The 21,749-nt window shown below is 44.4% G+C and overlaps 1 protein-coding gene across 1 annotated transcript in view; it reads left to right on the top strand.

Moving 5' to 3' along the window:
• Positions 1-291: 291 nt before the first annotated feature.
• The window catches only part of LOC124793773 (trithorax group protein osa-like), a gene marked incomplete at its 5' end in the record, with an annotated part of 285,916 nt that continues 264,458 nt past the window's right edge, over positions 292-21,749 (top strand). The window contains 3 exons of the mRNA XM_047258050.1: positions 292-507; positions 4,188-4,652; positions 9,797-10,142. Of these exons, the coding sequence (XP_047114006.1) occupies positions 292-507; positions 4,188-4,652; positions 9,797-10,142 (1,027 nt within the window). The remainder of the gene's footprint in view (positions 508-4,187; positions 4,653-9,796; positions 10,143-21,749) is intronic.

Here is a 21,749-nt window from a genome sequence, read left to right as displayed (position 1 = left end):
CATCGAGTGATCGTAGCGCAAGAACAGCAACAGCAGACGTAAGAGAGACTTCGCGCTGAGGGGGGCGGCAGGATGAGCGGTGGTGAAGAGGGCCAGGAGGGCGGCGCCGGCGCCGGCGCTGGCGCTGGGGGCGGCAAGCGACGCCGCCGCGAGCCGGCGGGCGCCGAGGCGGCGGGCGCGTGCTCAGGGCCGGCGGCCGGCGGCAGCGGCGCCAAGAAGCGCAAGGCGGCGCCCGGGGGCTGCGCCGGCGGTGCGGCGGCCGGGGGCGGCGGCGAGCACGAGGCGGAGGGCGAGGCGCTGGTGCGCGAGACGGAGGCGGCGCTCAAGTCGCTGTCCGGCTCGTGGCCCGGCCCGCGGGCCTCGTTCTACGGGCCTCCCGCAGACCCGCCGCCTGCCTTCGAGAACCTGTTCGAGGAGAAGAAGGTCGAGCAGCACCAGCTGGCGTCTCCGGAACATACTGAGGACATCAAGCCGCACATCGCTGCCCAGCACTCACCGCAGCAGCAGGTACTGTTCTTCTGTCGACTACAGTCTCTACAAGCAAAAATGTGTCCCAATTTTGTTGTTGTTGTTGTGGTCTTCAGTCCTGAGACTGGTTTGATGCAGCTCTCCATGCTATTCTATCCTGTGCAAGCTTCTTCATCTACTATAATTACTTGATAACTCTGACGTACATGTAACTATTAAAAAAAAACACCCGCTCAAGGTTTTTTCATCACCTGCAGACAAATGTACTGAGCGCAGAGACCGACCGAAGAGGTCCACCTACTTTAAAAATGTGCCTCGACACGCTGATGTTGAGACAATGAGTGTCTGTTTCATTCCTTCCCAGTATCCGCGGTATCAATTTAGTTTATATCAGCTGAGCGGCAGCACTTTGTGGAAATGAAACTAATATTACGTCCTATAATTACTGTTAGGGGCACCAGGAAGTCAATATTCGTTTCTCATTTATCAACTCATTGTGTACTTCGAAGTCGTACCAAAGACAGTTAGAGTTACTTGCTTACTCGTAAATAATTGAATCGTAACGCAACAGCTGATACATTTGCGATGTTTTCCAACTTCATCAGGCATTCTAACAAGCGAACCTCCCCATCGCACCCCCCTCAGATTTAGTTATAAGTTGGCACAGTGGATAGGCCTTGAAAAACTGAACACAGATCAATGCAGAAAACAGGAAGAAGTTGTGTGGAACTATGAAAAAAATTAGCAAAATATACAAACTGAGTAGTCCATGCGCAAGATATGCAACAAACATCACGGATACTGTGAGCTCAGGAGCGCCGTGGTCCCATGGTTACCGTGAGCAGCTGCAGAAGGACGGGTCATTGATTCAAGTCTTCCCTCGAGTGAGAAGTTTAATTTTTTATTTTCAGACAATTTGAAAACGTTAAAAACATACGTTTTGACAGAGCACAAGGAAAACTGTGCGACTGTGAAACTGTTGCATTCATTTGTTGCAGTTCATGTGACAAACTCTTATGTTTTCATCAATTTTTTGGGAGTGATTATCACATCCACAAGAAAACCTAAATCGGGCAAGGTAGAAGAATCTTTTTACCCATTCGCCAAGTGTACAAGTTAGGTGGGTCGACAACATATTCCTGTCATGTGACGCACATGCCGTCACCAGTGTCGTATAGAATATATCAGACGTGTTTTCCTGTGGAGGAATCGGTTGACCTATGACCTTGCGATCAAATGTTTTCGGTTCCCATTGGAGAGCACGTCCTTTCGTCTACTAATCGCACGGTTTTGCAGTGCGGTCGCAAAACACAGACGCTAAAGTTATTACAGTGAACAGAGACGTCAATGAACGAAAGGACAGATCATAACTTAGCGAAAATAAAGAAAGTAAATATTTTACTCGAGGGAAGATTCGAACCAAGGACCTCTCGCTTAGCAGTTCCTCACGCTAACCACGGGACCACGGCGCTCCTGGGTTCACACTGTCCTTGATGTTGTATATGTTGCACATGGACTATTCAGTTTGTATATTTTGCTTATTTTTTCCATAGTTCCACACAATTTCTTCCTGTTATCTCCATTGATCTGTGTTCAGTTTTTCAAGGCCTATCCAGTGTGCCAACTTATAACTAAATCTGAGGGGGGGTGCGATGGGGAGGTTCCCTTGTAAGTTGAAATCTGGTAACAGTTTGTCTGAGAACCATAGATTAAATTAATGAGCCTGTATGTAATGTGTGCCTAACCCAACAATTAAGAGGCGCGCTGGAAAAAAAAAGAAAAAAGAAAGAACGCAAACGAGGAAATAAAAAATTTTGGCTGCAGTAAAGTGTTTTTCAACGAAGTTGAAAACGAATTGGAGCAGCATATTCTTACACCTGAAGAGATGATGTTCGGTTTAAGCATGTGTAACGTAAGAAAAACTTGCGTTTGACATTGCTGAACGGAATGGATTGCCCCGTAAATTGGATGGGGAAGAAGTCTTGGCAGGTAAAATGTGGAAGAGGGCGTCCATGCACGAAATATCTTCGAATCCGAGGGGAATAATGAAAGCTCCAAACAAAACTTCAAGGCCTGGCCAAGAGCCTGTCAGCTCACGAGTAGCCCACGCAAAGGAAAAGCTAACCAAGCAGAGGAGATGAAATCTAGAACTTGGGAAACTCAACGGGGAAGCTACCACAGAAACTCTTTCGTAAAACAGGAATGGTACACCGAATTTTGCGAGCAAGATCGAATTGAAGAAATGATCACATGCATGAAATGCAAAATGTAGACTCATGCTAAGTGTGCAGGGATGGGCGAAGGAGGGAAAAGTTATCCTAAAAACCCGGAAATAGTGATGTAATAACTAAAATACGTAACAGCTCCTTATATCCTCACTAGTACGTATATTTAAGCTCAGGGACATAGTTTAGGAGGGAGGTACAATTTTCGCATCCATTGGTTCTTATTAGAAAACCGGATTCCTAATTTGTACTATTTGCAACGTTTAGAAAATTAACTGTACTGTGTGAATATAGGCTTTCCCGGTATATACTGCTGATGAAATCTTCTCGGGCTTCCATCCGGGTAACTGCGTCGAAAATCCGCGACAGTGTCATTCTCATCATCTTCTAGCGAAGAAGATGATGACACACTCATCGAAACGTCGCGGATTTTCGACGCAGCTACCTGGATGGAAGCCCGAGAAGATTTCATTAACTGTAGTGTGTTTATTTTTCTCAGAATTTCCATTCCTTAAATCAGATACCAAGAACAACATCCTGCAGGTGAGGACAGCATTGTTTAAATAATTTTGAAACTTCTATTTAAGCAATAATATGTAACATCTCAAAAGTGGTGCAATTAAGGCAACACTCTCTATAGGAGGTAACTGAAAGAAACACGCGATAAAGCAAACAGAAATGACTCTCTTATCAAAGACAATAATTACACTGAAATCACCGCGATTTATGGTGGTACCCTGGAGACATCTACTGCAGCACGTCCGTATGCACTAACGACCTTCCACCAGTAGTCAAGTTGTGCCACAAATTTCTCATCTCTCCCATTCTATTCAATACCTCCTCATTAGTTATGTGATCTACTCATCTAATCTTCAGCATTCTTGTGTAGCACCACATTTCGAAAGCTTCTATTCTCTTCTTGTCTAAACTATTTATCGTCCATGTTTCACTTCCATACATGGCTACAATCCGTACAAATACTTTCAGAAACGACTTTCTGACACTTAAATCTGTACTCGATGTTAACAAATTTCTCATCTTCAGAAATGCTTTCCTTGCCATTACCAGTCTACATTTTATATCCTCTCTACTTCGACCATCATCTTTGAATAAAAATTTCATTTCAATTGGTCTCACTACCTGTTTCGTTCAGATGCCTTCTGTACAACACCGTAGCAATTATTTCTATGTGTGCTCCAAGTTTCATCGATCTTGACAGTGCACATCTTGCGAAAGTAGCTTTCATCCTTAAGTTTTGCCCAACAATGTGTTTATTGCTGACATATTGATGAATACTTATGTTGACGACTGCAGAAGTTTCAAAATACTAATGTGGTTAATGTAATTGTCACGTAAAAACTGTGGGCTTGCTGTTATGTATACCTTGTGGTATGTTATGTTCTGTTTCTTGCCATTATTACATCCCAATTTATAATAAATCTCAGTATCGTAACATGAGATGTGCGTAGTTACATGAAATTTGCTTTGCCTTAGGACGTAAAGCCAGTGCTGCTGCCGTCCACGGGCGAGATCGTCAAAGATCCTGCACACCTGACTCCTTCAGTGAAAGCCAACGGCGCTGGCTCCAGCGGGGGTGGAGATTTGGAGAACCTGCTGAAGATCGAGAACGAGTGCGCGAGCGCCCAGTCCAAGGTGGGCACAGCGACGGCCGGTAGCGACACGACAGGACCAAAGTTCTCGCAGCCACGCTACGAGCCAGACTTCAACGAACTAGTCGATGATTCGTCAAACGAGCTGGAAATCGACATGTCAGACCCGTCAGCAACCGGTGGGGCCAGCGGCACCGTAACGGCGCAAAGTGACGTTAAGGAACGGGCGGTTCCCAAAGCGGTGGATGGGCAGCATCAGCCGACGGCGTCCCCGGCCTCCGTTACGTCCGCTTTCAGCCCCAGCAACTCGGCGGCAACTTCAGCATTTCGCACTCCTACCACAACAAAGGTATTTGTTCTATTACAGTAACCGGATTTCCGATGATGTTCTTCATTAAAAATCAAACCAAGAGACTACCAGTGTCTAAAAACCACTTATCTGGCATTCAGTTCAATGGGACGTTACACAGCAGCGGGCTACGTTAGTAAGTACCGTTTATTGAATGTAATTTTTTAAATCAACTATGTTGGGTGCCTGAGGAGAAATGGTCAATATTCAGGTGTATGACAGGATCAATCATCCGAAGCAAAAAAGTCTAGTAAACGTGGACTCTAAGACGCACACAGTAACAGCTATGAGCGCTTGTTCAGTAGAAGAGACGTGATACACAGTAGTGAAAATGAACAAGTGCTCATAGCTCTTAAGGTACGCACTTTACAGCCCATGTTTATCAGGCATTTTTTTCATGTTTTGGTTCATTCTACGATTTCTCAAAATATGGGAAGCAAAGAGCTTGCAGTAGAAGAGACTTGTTGCACAGTACCGAAGGAATGAATTTTAAAGTCCATGATTACTATACTTCTGTGTTTCGAATGGTCATTCCTATGATATACCTCAATATGGACCTTTCCTCCTAAGATGCCATGTAGCCTATAACTGAACTATACTTTGTCATCACTAACACATATTTAGTACTGTTCAAACGTTGACACAATGCCTTCACTGCCCAACTTTTGTTTCAAAGTGGAGACACTTCTTCGCAACAGTCAAACATTCGGCATAATTCTTGGATAATTTATCCACGACGGTCGTAAGCTTATTTTTCGGTAATTAATCTAAAACTTTATTTGAATCTGCAGTTAATTTTTGTTATTTTAATGCATGAATGGCTTTCATCGTGAGATTCTTTGTCTTTTTGTTTCACATAATCATTTCTCGTCGAATACCTCGGAGAGATACATCGTAATAGGAAAGTTTTATGTACACAGAGCGCGCAACACTGTTGGTCGCCAGTCGTCAGTCGGACGTACATGTTACAGCGCTCAGAAATTTTCTTTAACGCACTTCAAGTGGAGCAATAAGTAATCTTTCAGTGACTTTCATCCTGTCTCTGATTTTGTGTTTTCATATATAGTATGCAGTAAACAAAATATTAACCCAACACAAAAACGCGTTTCATTCCCCGGATACAGGATCAGAGGCATATAGGCAGTCATTTTTCCCTCGTTCTGTTTGGGAGTGGAACAGGGAGGGAAGATGCTAGTTGTGGTACGAGGTACCCTCCGCCACGCACCGTATGGTGGATTGGGGAGTATGTGTGTAGATGTAGGTGTAGATGTAGGGTCTAACATATAGCGTCCCGCGATCTATTCCCTGTGACCACATCGAGATTTTCTACAGTGAACATATCTAGAACGAAGTACACTCAGCACCCTGTGGTCAATCAAGGAACTGTTCGAATAAATTAACAAGTATATTGACATAAATATCTCCGAAGAGATATCAAACCTAACGTCTCCCGTCACCCTTTTAAAGCTCCTCTGAGTCATTTCTAGCACACAGAGTTTCAAGATATAACTTATTAGCAAAGTGTTTCATTTACACTGAAAATTTTTCTGTGCAAATCAGGATATCTTGATTATTTATTTTATTATATTTATTTTTTGTTTATTTAATTATTTAATAAAAATAATTTTGTCGAATTTTACTCATCATAACAACAGGAAAGAAAACGTGAAGATAATGGTTTAATGTTCTGTCGACGATGAGATCATGAGAGACAGCGCACAGGCATTGAAAAGGAAATCTGCTGTGTCCTTCCCAAAGGAACTATTCCAGATTGAAGTCAATGACATAGGATAATCACAGAAGCATGAATTGCAGTACGGGGATTTTAAGCCCGATGCTTCAGAGTGAGAGTCCAGCGTGTTAACCTCGGCGTTACATCCTCGATCATTGCCGCCTCGTCGGAATAAGACAACTGGAAGCTATTTCAGGACGACACTGCAGAATTCTAGTATTAATTCCAAGGCTCCTACACATTACGTTAGAAAAGGCCTCAACTCTAGTTCTAGAAGCTCTTGAAATGGTATTTGGAATATCGCATTTAGCTATGAGTATAACGTCACGAAGAGAAAACGTGTTCCATGTCTACTGTGTTTAATAATTCATCAATGTACATATACGCGTTTGCTTCCTGAAATAAGAACTGTAGTACATACGAAGCTGAATTCATTTTCTCTGATAAAGTAAAGCACGTGTTTTACACTATTTTAAGTAAGAGACTTTCTCTTCATGACAAAAGTACTATTCTGCATTGTACTTATCTGTCTGAAGATTGCATTACAAGCGAAACTAGGTACGTAAAAATAAATCGTTCATACTACGAAAGAGCTGTTGGTTGCCGTCATTTTTATTGAAAAAATAGACTGTAGCAGAGAATGGTAGAAGCATCTATATAGGATAAGAAAGAGAAGATAACTGAAATTAGATCACAGGATGAAAAACGACGAGACCATAAGAAATGGGAATGACGGCAGCCCGGAAAGGTCGAGAACCTACATGCACTAAAGAAAAGAAGAAGGTGTATTCCGACAAGAAATAATATGTTAATGAACACATTAGAAAATAATATCAACAGCAAAACATTGAAACGCGCAACCAATGCATCAGTTTACATAAGAAACGATATTCGCAAGTGGTTAAGGAACTAGACTCGCTTTCGGTACGAGTCGGATTGAAAATTTCTCCAGTTATCGCTATTGAGATTTTACGTGGTTTTCAAACATAGTTCGACGAGGATGTTGTGTCGATCCTTTTGTAAAGGAGACGGTCGATTTTCTACTTTATTATTGTCCGCTCGAGCTTATTCTCCATCACTGATCTCGTCGTCTGACAGACTTCAAAACCTGCTACCCTCCTCCCTTTCTTCCGAAGAGTTACATCTGCAACCGTCAGTTCAGGTACATTGTCTGTTTTACTTTGACTGATATTACTAAATGAGAATTCTACAACGTAGTTAGTACGTTCAATATTTGTTTTTTTTTTTTTTTTGTTTTTCATTGAGGAATTTGTGATCATGTAAATTATAAACCCTTAATAATTTTTAACGGTACTTTTATGAAGGAAAACATATTTTTTTAAATAATTTGAGATAAATAAGTTCTCAAGTGCTGCTCACTTGCACCTGGAATATATTTCGTGCCCCTGACACAATGTATCTAGTGCACGCCTTTATTGCACTGCACACACACACACACACACACACACATAGTTTTTGTTGATTTTTTTTTATGGGTGAAACGCACATAACAGAATCCAAGTTTTCCGGTTTCTGGGCCTGCTCTCTACCTGGTTAGGAGACGCTACTATCCTCGGAAAGTGAAGTAGCACTCGTCTTCTGTCAGAGAAAAAAAACAGTCTCGACCGCAAAAACATTTATTATAGTGGTAACCGGTTTTGATCAGTTTCTGACCATCCTCAGACAGCTATACCATGGTGGTCAAAAACTGACCAAAACCGGTTACCAGCAAAATAAATTTTTTTGTGATAGAGGCTGGTCGCGTCTATTTTTAACGTCAAGACGTTTCAGAAATGCTCGTCTTCTATATCAGTATAATTATAGCTGAACTTTTAAAAATGTGTTTGAATTCCTCCATACACTATTTAAATTATAGAAAAGAGCAACTGTCCATCTCCAAGTAAGTTTTGGATTGCTGTACAATCAGCACGTGTGGTTTACAAGATCTACCCCTCGTTCACTTCTTCTTCTGACAATTCTCTTAACGCCCTCTCATTGTTTCCTGAAAGCACTATTTATGGGACCTTTCCAATGACTTTTAATGGAACGCTTCAAAACACAAGCACCTAAAAGTATGATAATGAAAACCAATATTCAATAATATTTTTAAAAATTCAAAAATCATGAAACTTTCGTAAGTATATCGATTTATTAGAATTTTCATTACACGCAAAAAAGAAAACGTATTACTTTAACAGAAAAAAATCACCAATATAAAATGTTCTCATACGACGTGACGCATAGCGAAAAGGACACGGCTAACGTGTCACTTGATTTATAAACTTCAAGAGTGAATACCGGGTGATCAAAAAGTCAGTATAAATTTTAAAACCTAATAAACCACGGAATAATGTAGATAGAGAGGTAAAAATTGACAAACATGCTTGGAATGACATGGGGTTCTATTAGAACCAGGTGCTCCGTCCCATATTGCTAGACGCGTGAAAGATCTCTTGCACGCGTCGTTTGGTGATGATCGTGTGCTGAGCCGACACATTCGTCACGCTTGGCCTCCCAGGTCCCCAGACCTCAGTCCGTGCGATTATTGGCTTTGGGGTTACCTGAAGTCGCAAGTGTATCGTGATCGACCGACATCTCTGGGGATGCTCAAAGAACATCCGACGCCAATGCCTCACCATAACTCCGGATATGCTTTACAGTGCTGTTCACAACATTATTCCTCGACTACAGCTATTTTTGAGGAATGATGGTAGACATATTGAGCATTTCCTGTAAAGAACATCATCTTTGCTTTGTCTTACTTTGTTATGCTAATTATTGCTATTCTGATCAGATGAACCTCCATCTGTAGGACATTTTTTGAACTTTTGTATTTTTTTGGTTCTAATAAAATCCCATGTCATTCCAAGCATGTGTGTCAACTTGTAGCTCTCTATCTACATTATTCCGTGATTTATTCACTTTTCAAATTTATACTGACTTTTTGATCACCCTGTACATTCCCAGGAACAACTGGAAAGATCAAATACAATGAGTTATCAGATCTGTTTTGAATAACGTATATACATATAGGTTTGTATCATGTGTTACCTCTATATGTGTTAGATCATCGTGGAAACCTAATCTTGTGATTAACAGCCGAGAGCATCCGCAATAAGGGGTGGAGAGTACGCCTACATCCCCTTTTTTTTCTTTCTTTTTGATCAACAGTTTTACGACTTATTCGACGCGCCGGCCAAGGCCTTTTTTTCCGTGCGAAGCGTATCATCTCAGAGTACCACTTACACCCAAAATACTCAATTATTTGTCGGATATATTTCAATCCTTGCCTTCTTATACAGTTTTTGGTCCCTTTATCTCGTTCTAGTACTAAGGAAATCATTCCCGATGTCTTAACATAGTCCAATTATCCTGTCATTAGCTGCAGCACATTGGCAAATATGTTGGGCAGGTGCCTCCACCGTTGGACCCTCTGGGCCCGTTCCCCGCAGCTGCCACATTCGTGGGCTACCCCGGTGCGAGCGCGGGCCCCGAGTCCAAGCCGGGCAAGCCGGGGGCCGCTGATCTCCTGAAGGCGGTTTCGCAAGCGCCCGGGTCCGGCGGTGGCCTGCCCAGCAAAGCAGCGCACCATTACACCGTGCTCAAGGGTGGCGCTGCCACCGGGGCTGTTAACGGCACGGCCGCCGCCTGCCATGACGCCAAGCAGTACACTGTGCTGCAGCCCGCGGGCGCCGGCCAAGACGTCGTGGTCAGCGTAGAACCAGCTAAGCCGCTGCCGTCGCCGCCCGCCAGGACAGGTAGGTCAATCTTTTCTTATTATTTGTTTTAGCACTTTTTATCCCAGCCCCTAAGAACACGATGGCTGTTCTAGGACATCGCCCTTTTCAAACAGATATCCCAACGGGGACGTATCATGTGTATCCACAGGATATGTGGCCGGCAATTGAAAAAGTGTCATAAAAATCCCTCCATGGGCGATAGATTCCGGACAAGTCCCCCACTCGGATCTCATGGAGGGGACTGAGAAGGAGGAGGTGAACGTGGAAAACGATTGAATAACCAGCGTAAGGATAACAATCTACGATACGGGACGTACGCTGTCAGAAGTCTGAACGTGGTAGGGAAGATAGAAAATCTGAAAAGGGGAATGCTAAGGCTCAATAGAGACACAGCGGCGGTCAGTTAAATTCTGATCTAGTGAGTACAGGGAAATAAGAGCAGCAGCAGAAAATTGCATAACTGGAGTAGGATTCGATACGAATAGGAAGTTACGACAGAGAGTGAGTTACTGCGAACAATTCAGAGAAAGGCTTCTTCTCACTAGAATCGACAGCAAACCAACACCGAGAACGATAGCTCAGGTATACATACCGATGTCGCAAGCCGAAGATGAAGAAGATAAAGTACATGATGTTACTGAACGGGTAAATCAGTACGTAAAGGGAGATGAAAATCTAATAATCATGAGGGATTCGAATGCGGTTGTAGGGGAAGGAACAGAAGAAAAAGTTACAGAAGAAAATTGGCTTCGTAGTAGGAATAAGAGAGGAGCAAGACTAATTGAGCTATGCAATACAGTTCAGCTAGTTATAGCGAATACTCTGTTCAGAAATCACAAGAAAAGCAGGTATACTTGGAAAAGTTAGCTTACATCATGGTCAGGCGGAGATTTCGAAATTAGATACTGGATTGGAAGGCGTTCCAAGGAATAGATATAGGCTCAGACCTTAATCTAATATTAATGAAGAGTAGGCTGAAGTTTAAGAGACAAGTCAGGAAGAATCAATGTGGTATTCGCAAGTACTGAGGAATGAAGAGGTACTTGTTTTTGAATTTCTCTGAGGCAATAGACACCATGATAAGAAATAGCTCAGTAGGCAGTTTGGTCGAAGAGGAACGGACATCTCTAAACAGGATGATCACAGAAACTCGAAAGAAAATCGTCGGTACAAAGAACGCAATTGCAATGAAACCATGGGCAACAGAAGAAATACACTCCTGGAAATGGAAAAAAGAACACATTGACACCGGTGTGTCAGACCTACCATACTTGCTCCGGACACTGCGAGAGGGCTGTACAAGCAATGATCACACGCACGGCACAGCGGACACACCAGGAACCGTGGTGTTGGCCGTCGAATGGCGCTAGCTGCGCAGCATTTGTGCACCGCCGCCGTCAGTGTCAGCCAGTTTGCCGTGGCATACGGAGCTCCATCGCAGTCTTTAACACTGGTAGCATGCCGCGACAGCGTGGACGTGAACCGTATGTGCAGTTAACGGACTTTGAGCGAGGGCGTATAGTGGGCATGCGGGAGGCCGGGTGGACGTACCGCCGAATTGCTCAACACGTGGGGCGTGAGGTCTCCACAGTACATCGATGTTGTCGCCAGTGGTCGGCGGAAGGTGCACGTGCCCGTCGACCTGGGACCGGACCGCAGCGACGCACGGATGCATGCCAAGACCGTAGGATCCTACGCAGTGCCGTAGGGGACCGCACCGCCACTTCCCAGCAAATTAGGGACACTGTTGCTCCTGGGGTATCGGCGAGGACCATTCGCAACCGTCTCCATGAAGCTGGGCTACGGTCCCGCACACCGTTAGGCCGTCTTCTGCTCACGCCCCAACATCGTGCAGCCCGCCTCCAGTGGTGTCACGACAGGCGTGAATGGAGGGACGAATGGAGACGTGTCGTCTTCAGCGATGAGAGTCGCTTCTGCCTTGGTGCCAATGATGGCCGTATCCGTGTTTGGCGCCGTGCAGGTGAGCGCCACAATCAGGACTGCATACGACCGAGGCACACAGGGCCAACACCCGGCATCATAGTGTGGGGAGCGATCTCCTACACTGGCCGTACACCACTGGTGATCGTCGAAGGGACACTGAATAGTTCACGGTACATCCAAACCGTCATCGAACCCATCGTTCTACCATTCCTAGACCGGCAAGGGAACTTGCTGTTCCAACAGGACAATGCACGTCCGCATGTATCCCGTGCCACCCAACGTGCTCTAGAAGGCGTAAGTCAACTACCCTGGCCAGCAAGATCTCCGGATCTGTCCCCCACTGAGCATGTTTGGGACTGGATGAAGCGTCATCTCACGCGGTCTGCACGTCCAGCACGAACGCTGGTCCAACTGAGGCGCCAGGTGGAAATGGCATGGCAAGCCGTTCCACAGGACTACATCCAGCATCTCTACGATCGTCTCCATGGGAGAAGAGCAGCCTGCATTGCTGCGAAAGGTGGATATACATTGTACTAGTGCCGACATTGTGCATGCTCTGTTGCCTGTGTCTATGTGCCTGTGGTTCTGTCAGTGTGATCATGTGATGTATCTGACCCCAGGAATGTGTCAATAAAGTTTCCCCTTCCTGGGACAATGAATTCACGGTGTTCTTGTTTCAATTTCCAGGAGTGTACTTCAGTTGATCGATGAATGAAGAAAGTGCAAAAATCATCAAAGGAGTACAGGAACACAAGTTCTTAGGAATGAAATGAATAGGAAGTGCAGGGAAGCTGAGGCGAAATGGCTGCATGAAAACTGTGAAGATATCGGAAAAGAATGACGGTCAGGATGACTGACTCAGTATATAAGAAAACAACCTTCGGTGAAACTAAAAGCATTGGAAATTTCACTGCTAAATACAGAGAAGAGAGCGGATAGGTGAAAACAATACACTGGAGGCCTCTAAGAGGGGAGGTATTGTCTGATGACGCGATGGAAGAAGAAACAAGAGACGGTACAGAAGAGATAGGAGATTCAATATTAGAATCTGAATTTAAACGACGACGGTTCAAACCCACGTCCGGACACCCAGATGTAGCTTTTCCGTGGTTTCCCTAATCACTCCAGGCTAGTGCCAGGATGGTTTCTTTGAAAAGGTTGGTGTGTAGAATGTATGGGTCTCGCGATATACCATCTGACTTTCGGAAAAATCTTCATCTACATACACTCCTGGAAATTGAAATAAGAACACCGTGAATTCATTGTCCCAGGAAGGGGAAACTTTATTGATTCATTCCTGGGGTCAGATACATCACATGATCACACTGACAGAACCACAGGCACATAGACACAGGCAACAGAGCATGCACAATGTCGGCACTAGTACAGTGTATATCCACCTTTCGCAGCAATGCAGGCTGCTATTCTCCCATGGAGACGATCGTAGAGATGCTGGATGTAGTCCTGTGGAACGGCTTGCCATGCCATTTCCACCTGGCGCCTCAGTTGGAACAGCGTTCGTGCTGGACGTGCAGACCGCGTGAGACGACGCTTCATCCAGTCCCAAACATGCTCAATGGGGGACAGATCCGGAGATCTTGCTGGCCAGGGTAGTTGACTTACACCTTCTAGAGCACGTTGGGTGGCACGGGATACATGCGGACGTGCATTGTCCTGTTGGAACAGCAAGTTCCCTTGCCGGTCTAGGAATGGTAGAACGATGGGTTCGATGACGGTTGGATGTACCGTGCACTATTCAGTGTCCCCTCGACGATCACCAGTGGTGTACGGCCAGTGTAGGAGATCGCTCCCCACACCATGATGCCGGGTGTTGGCCCTGTGTGCCTCGGTCGTATGCAGTCCTGATTGTGGCGCTCACCTGCACGGCGCCAAACACGCATACGACCATCATTGGCACCAAGGCAGAAGCGACTCTCATCGCTGAAGACGACACGTCTCCATTCGTCCCTCCATTCACGCCTGTCGCGACACCACTGGAGGCGGGCTGCACGATGTTGGGGCGTGAGCGGAAGACGGCCTAACGGTGTGCGGGACCGTAGCCCAGCTTCATGGAGACGGTTGCGAATGGTCCTCGCCGATACCCCAGGAGCAACAGTGTCCCTAATTTGCTGGGAAGTGGCGGTGCGGTCCCCTACGGCACTGCGTAGGATCCTACGGTCTTGGCGTGCATCCGTGCGTCGCTGCGGTCCGGTCCCAGGTCGACGGGCACGTGCACCTTCCGCCGACCACTGGCGACAACATCGATGTACTGTGGAGACCTCACGCCCCACGTGTTGAGCAATTCGGCGGTACGTCCACCCGGCCTCCCACATGCCCACTATACGCCCTCGCTCAAAGTCCATCAACTGCACATACGGTTCACGTCCACGCTGTCGCGGCATGCTACCAGTGTTAAAGACTGCGATGGAGCTCCGTATGCCACGGCAAACTGGCTGACACTGACGGCGGCGGTGCACAAATGCTGCGCAGCTAGCGCCATTCGACGGCCAACACCGCGGTTCCTGGTGTGTCCGCTGTGCCGTGCGTGTGATCATTGCTTGTACAGCCCTCTCGCAGTGTCCGGAGCAAGTATGGTGGGTCTGACACACCGGTGTCAATGTGTTCTTTTTTCCATTTCCAGGAGTGTAGTTCCGAAAATTTCCAGAGCCGACAAGTGCGTACGTTACCGCACATGCAGTTTAACAGCTCACGTATCAGAGTTTCTAAAAAGAATAATTCACAGAAAAATGAATAAGAGAACTAAGAATGTGTTAGATAACGATCAGTTTGGCTTTAGAAAAGGTAAAGGCACCAGAGAGGCAATTCGCACATTTTGGTTGATAATGGAAGCAAGACTAAAAATCAAGACGTATTCATCGATTTGTTGACCTGGAAAATGCGTTAGACAAGATACCCAACATTCTGAGAAAAATAGGAGTAAGCTACTGGGAGGAACGGTTAATACACAATATCTATAAGAACCAAGTAAGCACACTAAGAATGGGAGACCAACAACAAAGTGCTCAGATTAAGAAGGGCGTCGGACAGGAATATAGTCTTTCGCCCCTGCTGTTCAATCTTTACATCGAAAAAGCAATGACAGAAATAAAAGTAAGGTTCAAGATTGGAATTAAAACTAAAGGTGAAAGGCTATCAATATATGATTGGCCGATAAGATTTCTATCGTCAGTGAAAGTGAAGAAGAATGTGCTGGATGAACAGTCTAATGAGTACAAAATATGGACTGAGAGTAAATGGAAGAAAGACAGAGTAATAAGTAGCAGACATGAGAATTGCGAGAGACTAAACATGAGGACTGGTGATCACGAAGTAGATGAACTTAAGAAGTTCTGCTACCTAAGCAGCAAAAGTATTCACGACAGACGGAGCAAGGATGACATAAAAAGCAGAACAGCACTGACGAAAAGGGCATTCCTGGCTAAAAGAGGTCAACTGATATCAAAGATGGGTCTTAACTTGTGGAAGAAATTTCAGAGAATGTACGTTTCGAACACGGCACTGTATGGCAGTGAAACATGGACTGTGGGACAACCGGAAAAGAAGAGGATTGAAGCATTTGAGATATGGTGCTTCTGAAGAATGTTGAAAATTAGGTGAACTGATAAGGTACAGAATGAGAAGGTTCTCAGCAAAATCGACGGAGAAAGGAAGATATAAAAAACACTGACAAGAAGAAGCGACACGTTGGTAGGACAGGGATAGGTTGGTAGGACATTAGTTAAGACATCAGGGAATAACTTCTATGGTACAACAGGGAGCTGCAGAAGATAAAAATTGTAGAGGGTAAAAACTGTAGCGGAAGACAAAGATTGGGATACATCCAGCAAGTAATTGAAGACGCAGGATGGAAGTGCTACTCCGAGATGAAGAGGTTAGCACAGGAGTGGAATTCGAGGCAGGCCGCATCAAACCAGTCTGAAGACTGAAGAGTCAAAATATCCCAACAGGGTGGGAGTGGAACAGAGGAAACCACAAATGGGAATTTTTGGGATGGAATTATCTATTCCAGCATTCGCCTGATGGTTAGAGAAAAACTCACGAAAACCTTGTTCCAACTGGAGGATTGGAACTATTTTCATTTGCTACTGGGACAATGTTGTCCACTATGCGTCTGCGTTTCACCAGCTGGCCAGTCCTGGAACATCTAGATTTGTGGAGAATTTGGGTCTGAAAGCGACCACATGCAGTTTTGCATGGGGACGTGAAGTCAGGCATACTCGTCGTCAAGGTTCCGATAGACTACGTCTCACCACCACATGGGAGGAGCGGCGTATTGCGCGCCAAACACGTCGTAATCCCTTGACATCTGCTCCTGGCATACGACAACAAGTAACCGACTCACTGCAACAATCTTCTTTCGCACCATTGATCGGAACAAGCAGCAGCCGAACAAAAAATTACCGAGCCATGTGTACGCTGACGTCAAACGCCTCAACACACACGGTTGCATCTGGACTGATGACGTGACAGGGAAGCATGGACGTGATGAATGATGTCGTGCTGTATTCATCAATGAATTGCGGTTCTGCACTACCCTGCATAACCATCGCCGTCAAATATGGCGGCGCCTGGGGAGAAGTCCATTCTTTCAATGTTTTGGAGGAGCACATTGGCGTCGTGCTATGGGGAGCCATCAGGTTTGACGTTATGCCAAGAATGCTAGTATCTGAGGGAACTCAGACATCGCAATGGTCAGTACGTCCCGTATATGCTGCGTCCTCTCGTGCTAGCTCTCATTCGACAGTATCATGGCGCTTTTTTTTTTTAACAGGACAATGTTCGTCCATATACGGAACAGGTGTCAATGAAACATCTACGTGATTTTGAGGTACTCCACTGGCCAACTAGATCCCAGATATGTCTCCAATAGAACATACGCTCTACATCTATATCTACATGTGCGTACATACTCCGCAATCCACCATACGGTGCGTGGCGGAGGGTACCTCGTACCACAACTAGTATCTTCTCTCCCTGTTCCACTCCCAACAGAATGAGGGAAAAATGACTGCCTATATTCCTCATACAGGGCAGTCATGTGGGCCAGCTCTGACATCAAATCCGTCCCATTCCCAGGATCTGGATTATCAAGGACCTGTTACAACAGTTGTTGACCGGCTTGGCTCAACTGCTCAGAGGATACAACTGCTTCATAACACTTCCCAACCAAATCAGTGCATAAATCCGGGCCAGAAGAGATGAAACATGATACTGGTAAGTGGGCTTTTACTGGTAGGTTGTTTGTAAATTTGACCCGATTTTATTGTTACTGCAATAATACCACATACCCTCTCAATCCATGAAGTTTCATTTTGTTTCCTCCTCCACATCTAGGTGCTCCCTTTCTTGTCATGCATTATATATGTATTTGAGGGTCTCTCAATAAATAGCTTCCCATATTTTTTACAGTCTTTAATATGAATACGGAAACATCCTTTTAGGTATGTCAAATCTGATGTTTCTTCTGAACACATGCGAAACTTCGACGAGGCACTCATTACAAGCTACGTGCTACAACTGTATTCTTCTTTAGGTAAAAAGTAACAGTGGTAAACATATTCAAACGCTTATGTGCAGTGTACTGAAATCACGCAGTTGACAGGAGTACTGCTGCGGGATGGGAAAAGAGAGTTAAATCGTCAAGAAGTGCAGGAACTGAGTTCCGTGATCAACCACTTTTCGAACGTCCTGTCATACACATTGCTTTCGACATGATGAATGGCGTGGATACTTTATTTCGTGCAGAACAGCGCATCACAGCTCGACAACTGGCTGTACAGCTATAGCTCAACATTAGAAGTGTGCAGTGATTGAGACAATTGGATCTTCAAATGTGCGTTCAAGATGGTTTCCACGAATGATCACAACAGTCTACAAGATTCAAAGGAAAGCCATTTTGTCTCATTTACTAGAGCAGTTTGAGGCCAATCGGCAGGATTTTCTGTCATGGATCGTTACGGGAACGAAACCTGGCAATCTGTTTCCATAAGGGTCTATCAATTAAATCAGAGGCATATGCGAAAACTCTATTAAACTCAATAACTGAAGTGTGCGGTCTGACAGGAACCCAAAAGAATCTTGGTCCAACAAGACTATACACGGCCACAAACAAGTCTCAGAATCCGGCAACACATCGACAATCTGGGCTGGAAATCATTGCCTCTTGCACCCTACAGCCCAGAGCTGGCTCCCTTTGAAGCCATCTGACTGGGCCACTTAAGGATTCACTACGTGGACACACTTTTAAGACGGTATGAGTGTATCTCATGCAGCGAAAACATGCCTTCGAGCTTAAGATGATAAATTTTAGCAACAGAAAATACACGCTCATACACGATGCTGGTGTAAGTCTTAGAACGTGACGGAGGCTATGTGGAAAAATAATAAATGTAACAAAAATGTTGACTGATTTTGTCAACAAATTCCAACTCTTAAGAATAAAAATGTTCTGAAAAAAAAATGACAAGGCATTATTTAACGGACGACCCTCGTAAATGCATCGTGTCGCTGTCGTAGAGTAGCCAGCCGTAACACTGGAACGTTCCTTCTACTCGCCATAAATGTAAGGCCGCACAGTGTTTCACTCACCACAGCAGCGGAAATCACTGCACTCTTAGCGCTGTGCGGATCGTGATACAAATCGTGCGATGTATGGCAACACAAATTCATAGGGAAATGTTTATGAGCAGGATTTCCTCTCGACACAGCCACGATTAACGATGGTTGTCTATCCTGCTATGAAAATAATCGTACTCGAAGAATATTTGAAGTCAACGGAAAGACTCTACGACCTACAGCACTCTCTACGTAGAATGGACAAAACTAAACCACCAGCTCCAGGGTAGTGATACAATGTAAATTACTAACACTGGGGGCTCACTGAAACTCCAGTCAGACAGCCAAAATCGTGACTGCACATTGCGACCGTCTATCGGGCCAGACCCAAAATTGAAAAAAATCTCTGCCTCAACCACAATCCAAATAATTATTACTCTGAACCCTCATCTCGACAGGCACAGATATGATATGTGACAAAATGTTACAGCGAAGAACAAAAGTGAAGTCCAACGAAAGAAGACCTTGACGCTTGCGAAGTCGATCATAGGAATGCCCAAGATGCATATTTCCCATTCATGTTTCGTTACCTAGTTTTTAAAGCAGTTTCCAGTGAATGTTTGAAGTAGTTCTTTGGTCTGAGTATTTCAGAATCTATCCTCCCCCCGTTCTTCTCCGTCATCACTGACGCCGTTATAGTCTACCTTACTTGAAGCAAAGAGATCGCGCACTACAACAAGTCGTTAATCTCATAACTCCCACTTGAAACCTTTTCCCAGTAACCATAGTCCGTATTATAGTTCTTCAGTATGAATGAATGGAAAGAGTGTTTCGAAAATGGTTCAAATGGCTCTGAGTACTAAGCGACTTAACTTCTGAGGTCATCAGTCGCCTAGAACTTAGAACTAATTAAACCTAACTAACCTAAGGACATCACACACAGCCATGCCCGATGCAGGATTCGAACCTGCGACCGTAGCGGTCGCTCGGCTCCAGACTGTAGCGCCTAGAACCGCACGGGAGTATTTCGAAAAACTGGTTTCATGGTCAAAATGTGAGGATAAAGATACACCAGTGGATAAAGTAAATGAAGACTGATACAGACAGAAAAGACAACTCAAGAGCCGGCCGTGGTGGACGAGCGGTTCTAGGCGCTTCAGTCTGGAACCGCGCGACCGCTATGGTCGCAGGTTCGAATCCTGCCTCGGGCATGAATGTGTGTGATGTCCTCAGGTTACTTAGGTTTAAGTAGTTCTAAGTTCTAGGACACTGATGACCTCCGCTGTTAAGTCCCATAGTGTTCAGATCCATTTGAACCATTTGAACCACAACTCAAGAGATTGCATTTTATGAACAAGTTTAAGGTAGCTGCTCATCAAATTCGTTTCAGAAACACATCTAGTATTAACAAGAGTGTATGTAGGTCTGCTTCTAGCTGTGGAATGGGGAGTTACAGGTGTGGCGAACAAACTAGGTTTGAAAAAGTTAATAACTGTACTTTCATTCATACATTAAAAGTAAGTGTCAGCGACAATATGAGATCATATAGATATCTTAGCATTTTATCACATACTTCGAAAATTCTGTCAAATTTAATACTGAGATCAAGTAAAAATTGTAGCATCAGAAGAACAGTTTGGCTTTAGAAATAAACAGAGCGGCCGATATGTTGTGATGATCCTCGAGTGACAATAGGAAAGTGAATGAAGAATTCAAATGACAACTGACTCTGAAGGGGTCGGGGGAAGAAAGTGCTAACCCACAAGACCGTATTTTGAGATATTACATATTATATGTTTGGTCAAATTCAAAGAAAATAATTTAAATCCACTTAGACAAAAGAAATTATGTAGTAGATACATCTTTCTAGTAACATATAAGGAAATATTTCTGAACATGACATGGGGCGAACTGATAATGCGCTCGAACTAATCTTTTTAAATTCACGGTTAGCACCGTTTTGCGCCAGTCCTTTCATGATACAAATGAAATGTATTCGCAGTTGCAAATATGGACAGGCTTCAGCTATAATGGAATGATAACAATGAAAATTTGGGCAAGGCCGGGACTCGAACCCGGATTTCCCGCTTATTGCGAGCGATCGCCTTACCACTTTTTTATCATTCCCAAAATAAAAAACAATTAAGATCAAATAGGACGCCCTACAGGCGAAAAATAATGATGTGCAATTAGCATCAGTAAGGAACAAAACAAAAATGGGAGAGGGGGCGGTCGAAAAAGGCACTACCCTAAAAGTTAGCATGGTATTGACGATAACGCGGATTGTGAGTGAGGAAGGTAAAGCGATGTTGCAGGAATGCTCAAACATCAATAATACTCTCCTCTCCTTCATGAAACAAGTAACAGCTCGATAGCCTTTTATCTAGTTAACCGTGTTGGTCTTCGTACGTTGGAAATAAGTCTCATCTGGGAATAGACGCGTCTTAGGTGCAATGGGAAGGCGGGGGACGTACGTAAAATAAAGGCAAGTATTTTCTGAATCACCTGCCACACCTCTGCAGAAGATCCACACATCAGTCGATGTTCATCCCTGTCAAGCGTGTAACAATGGTTGTCCATATTTGCAACTGCGAATATATTTCATGTGTTTCATAAGAACTGCAGTCGCCGCAGTGCCTGTTCCTTCGGAAGTGCTCGCATGTCCGAAGGAAGACTGTAATGTGGAATAACACAGGCATTTCAGTAACGTATAATCCTTTCAGTTGTTCTCCATTGCAAAGATGTTGGTATTTACTTCTTTGCAGCAATCTTCCACACACATTTAATTCGCTCATCTCACTTACCCGATAATCTAATTGCTTAATATCCGTTATGTATGTTTTCCTTATTTTGTAAAGAATGGGCTTGAGAAAACACGGTAGCTCGTGTTCCATTTGATTCTTACGTGTAGAACGACACCACGACCAGAAATAATTGCATTTAAAATGCAGTTAGCCTCTTTTACCCGCATCATTTACAAATTCAGATACGTAGCAAATATGAAGTACATTCTGATGTCCTTGTTTCTTCATTACAATCAAACTGAGACCAGTCTGTCAAATTTGATTTATACCGTGGGCCAAAACGAGTGATAGATTTGTACCT

Source organism: Schistocerca piceifrons, chromosome 1, assembly GCF_021461385.2.
Source record: "Schistocerca piceifrons isolate TAMUIC-IGC-003096 chromosome 1, iqSchPice1.1, whole genome shotgun sequence".
NCBI lineage: Eukaryota > Metazoa > Arthropoda > Insecta > Orthoptera > Acrididae > Schistocerca > Schistocerca piceifrons.
The sequence above is the reverse complement of the archived record's forward strand: the minus strand, read 5'-3'. Positions and strand labels throughout refer to the sequence as shown.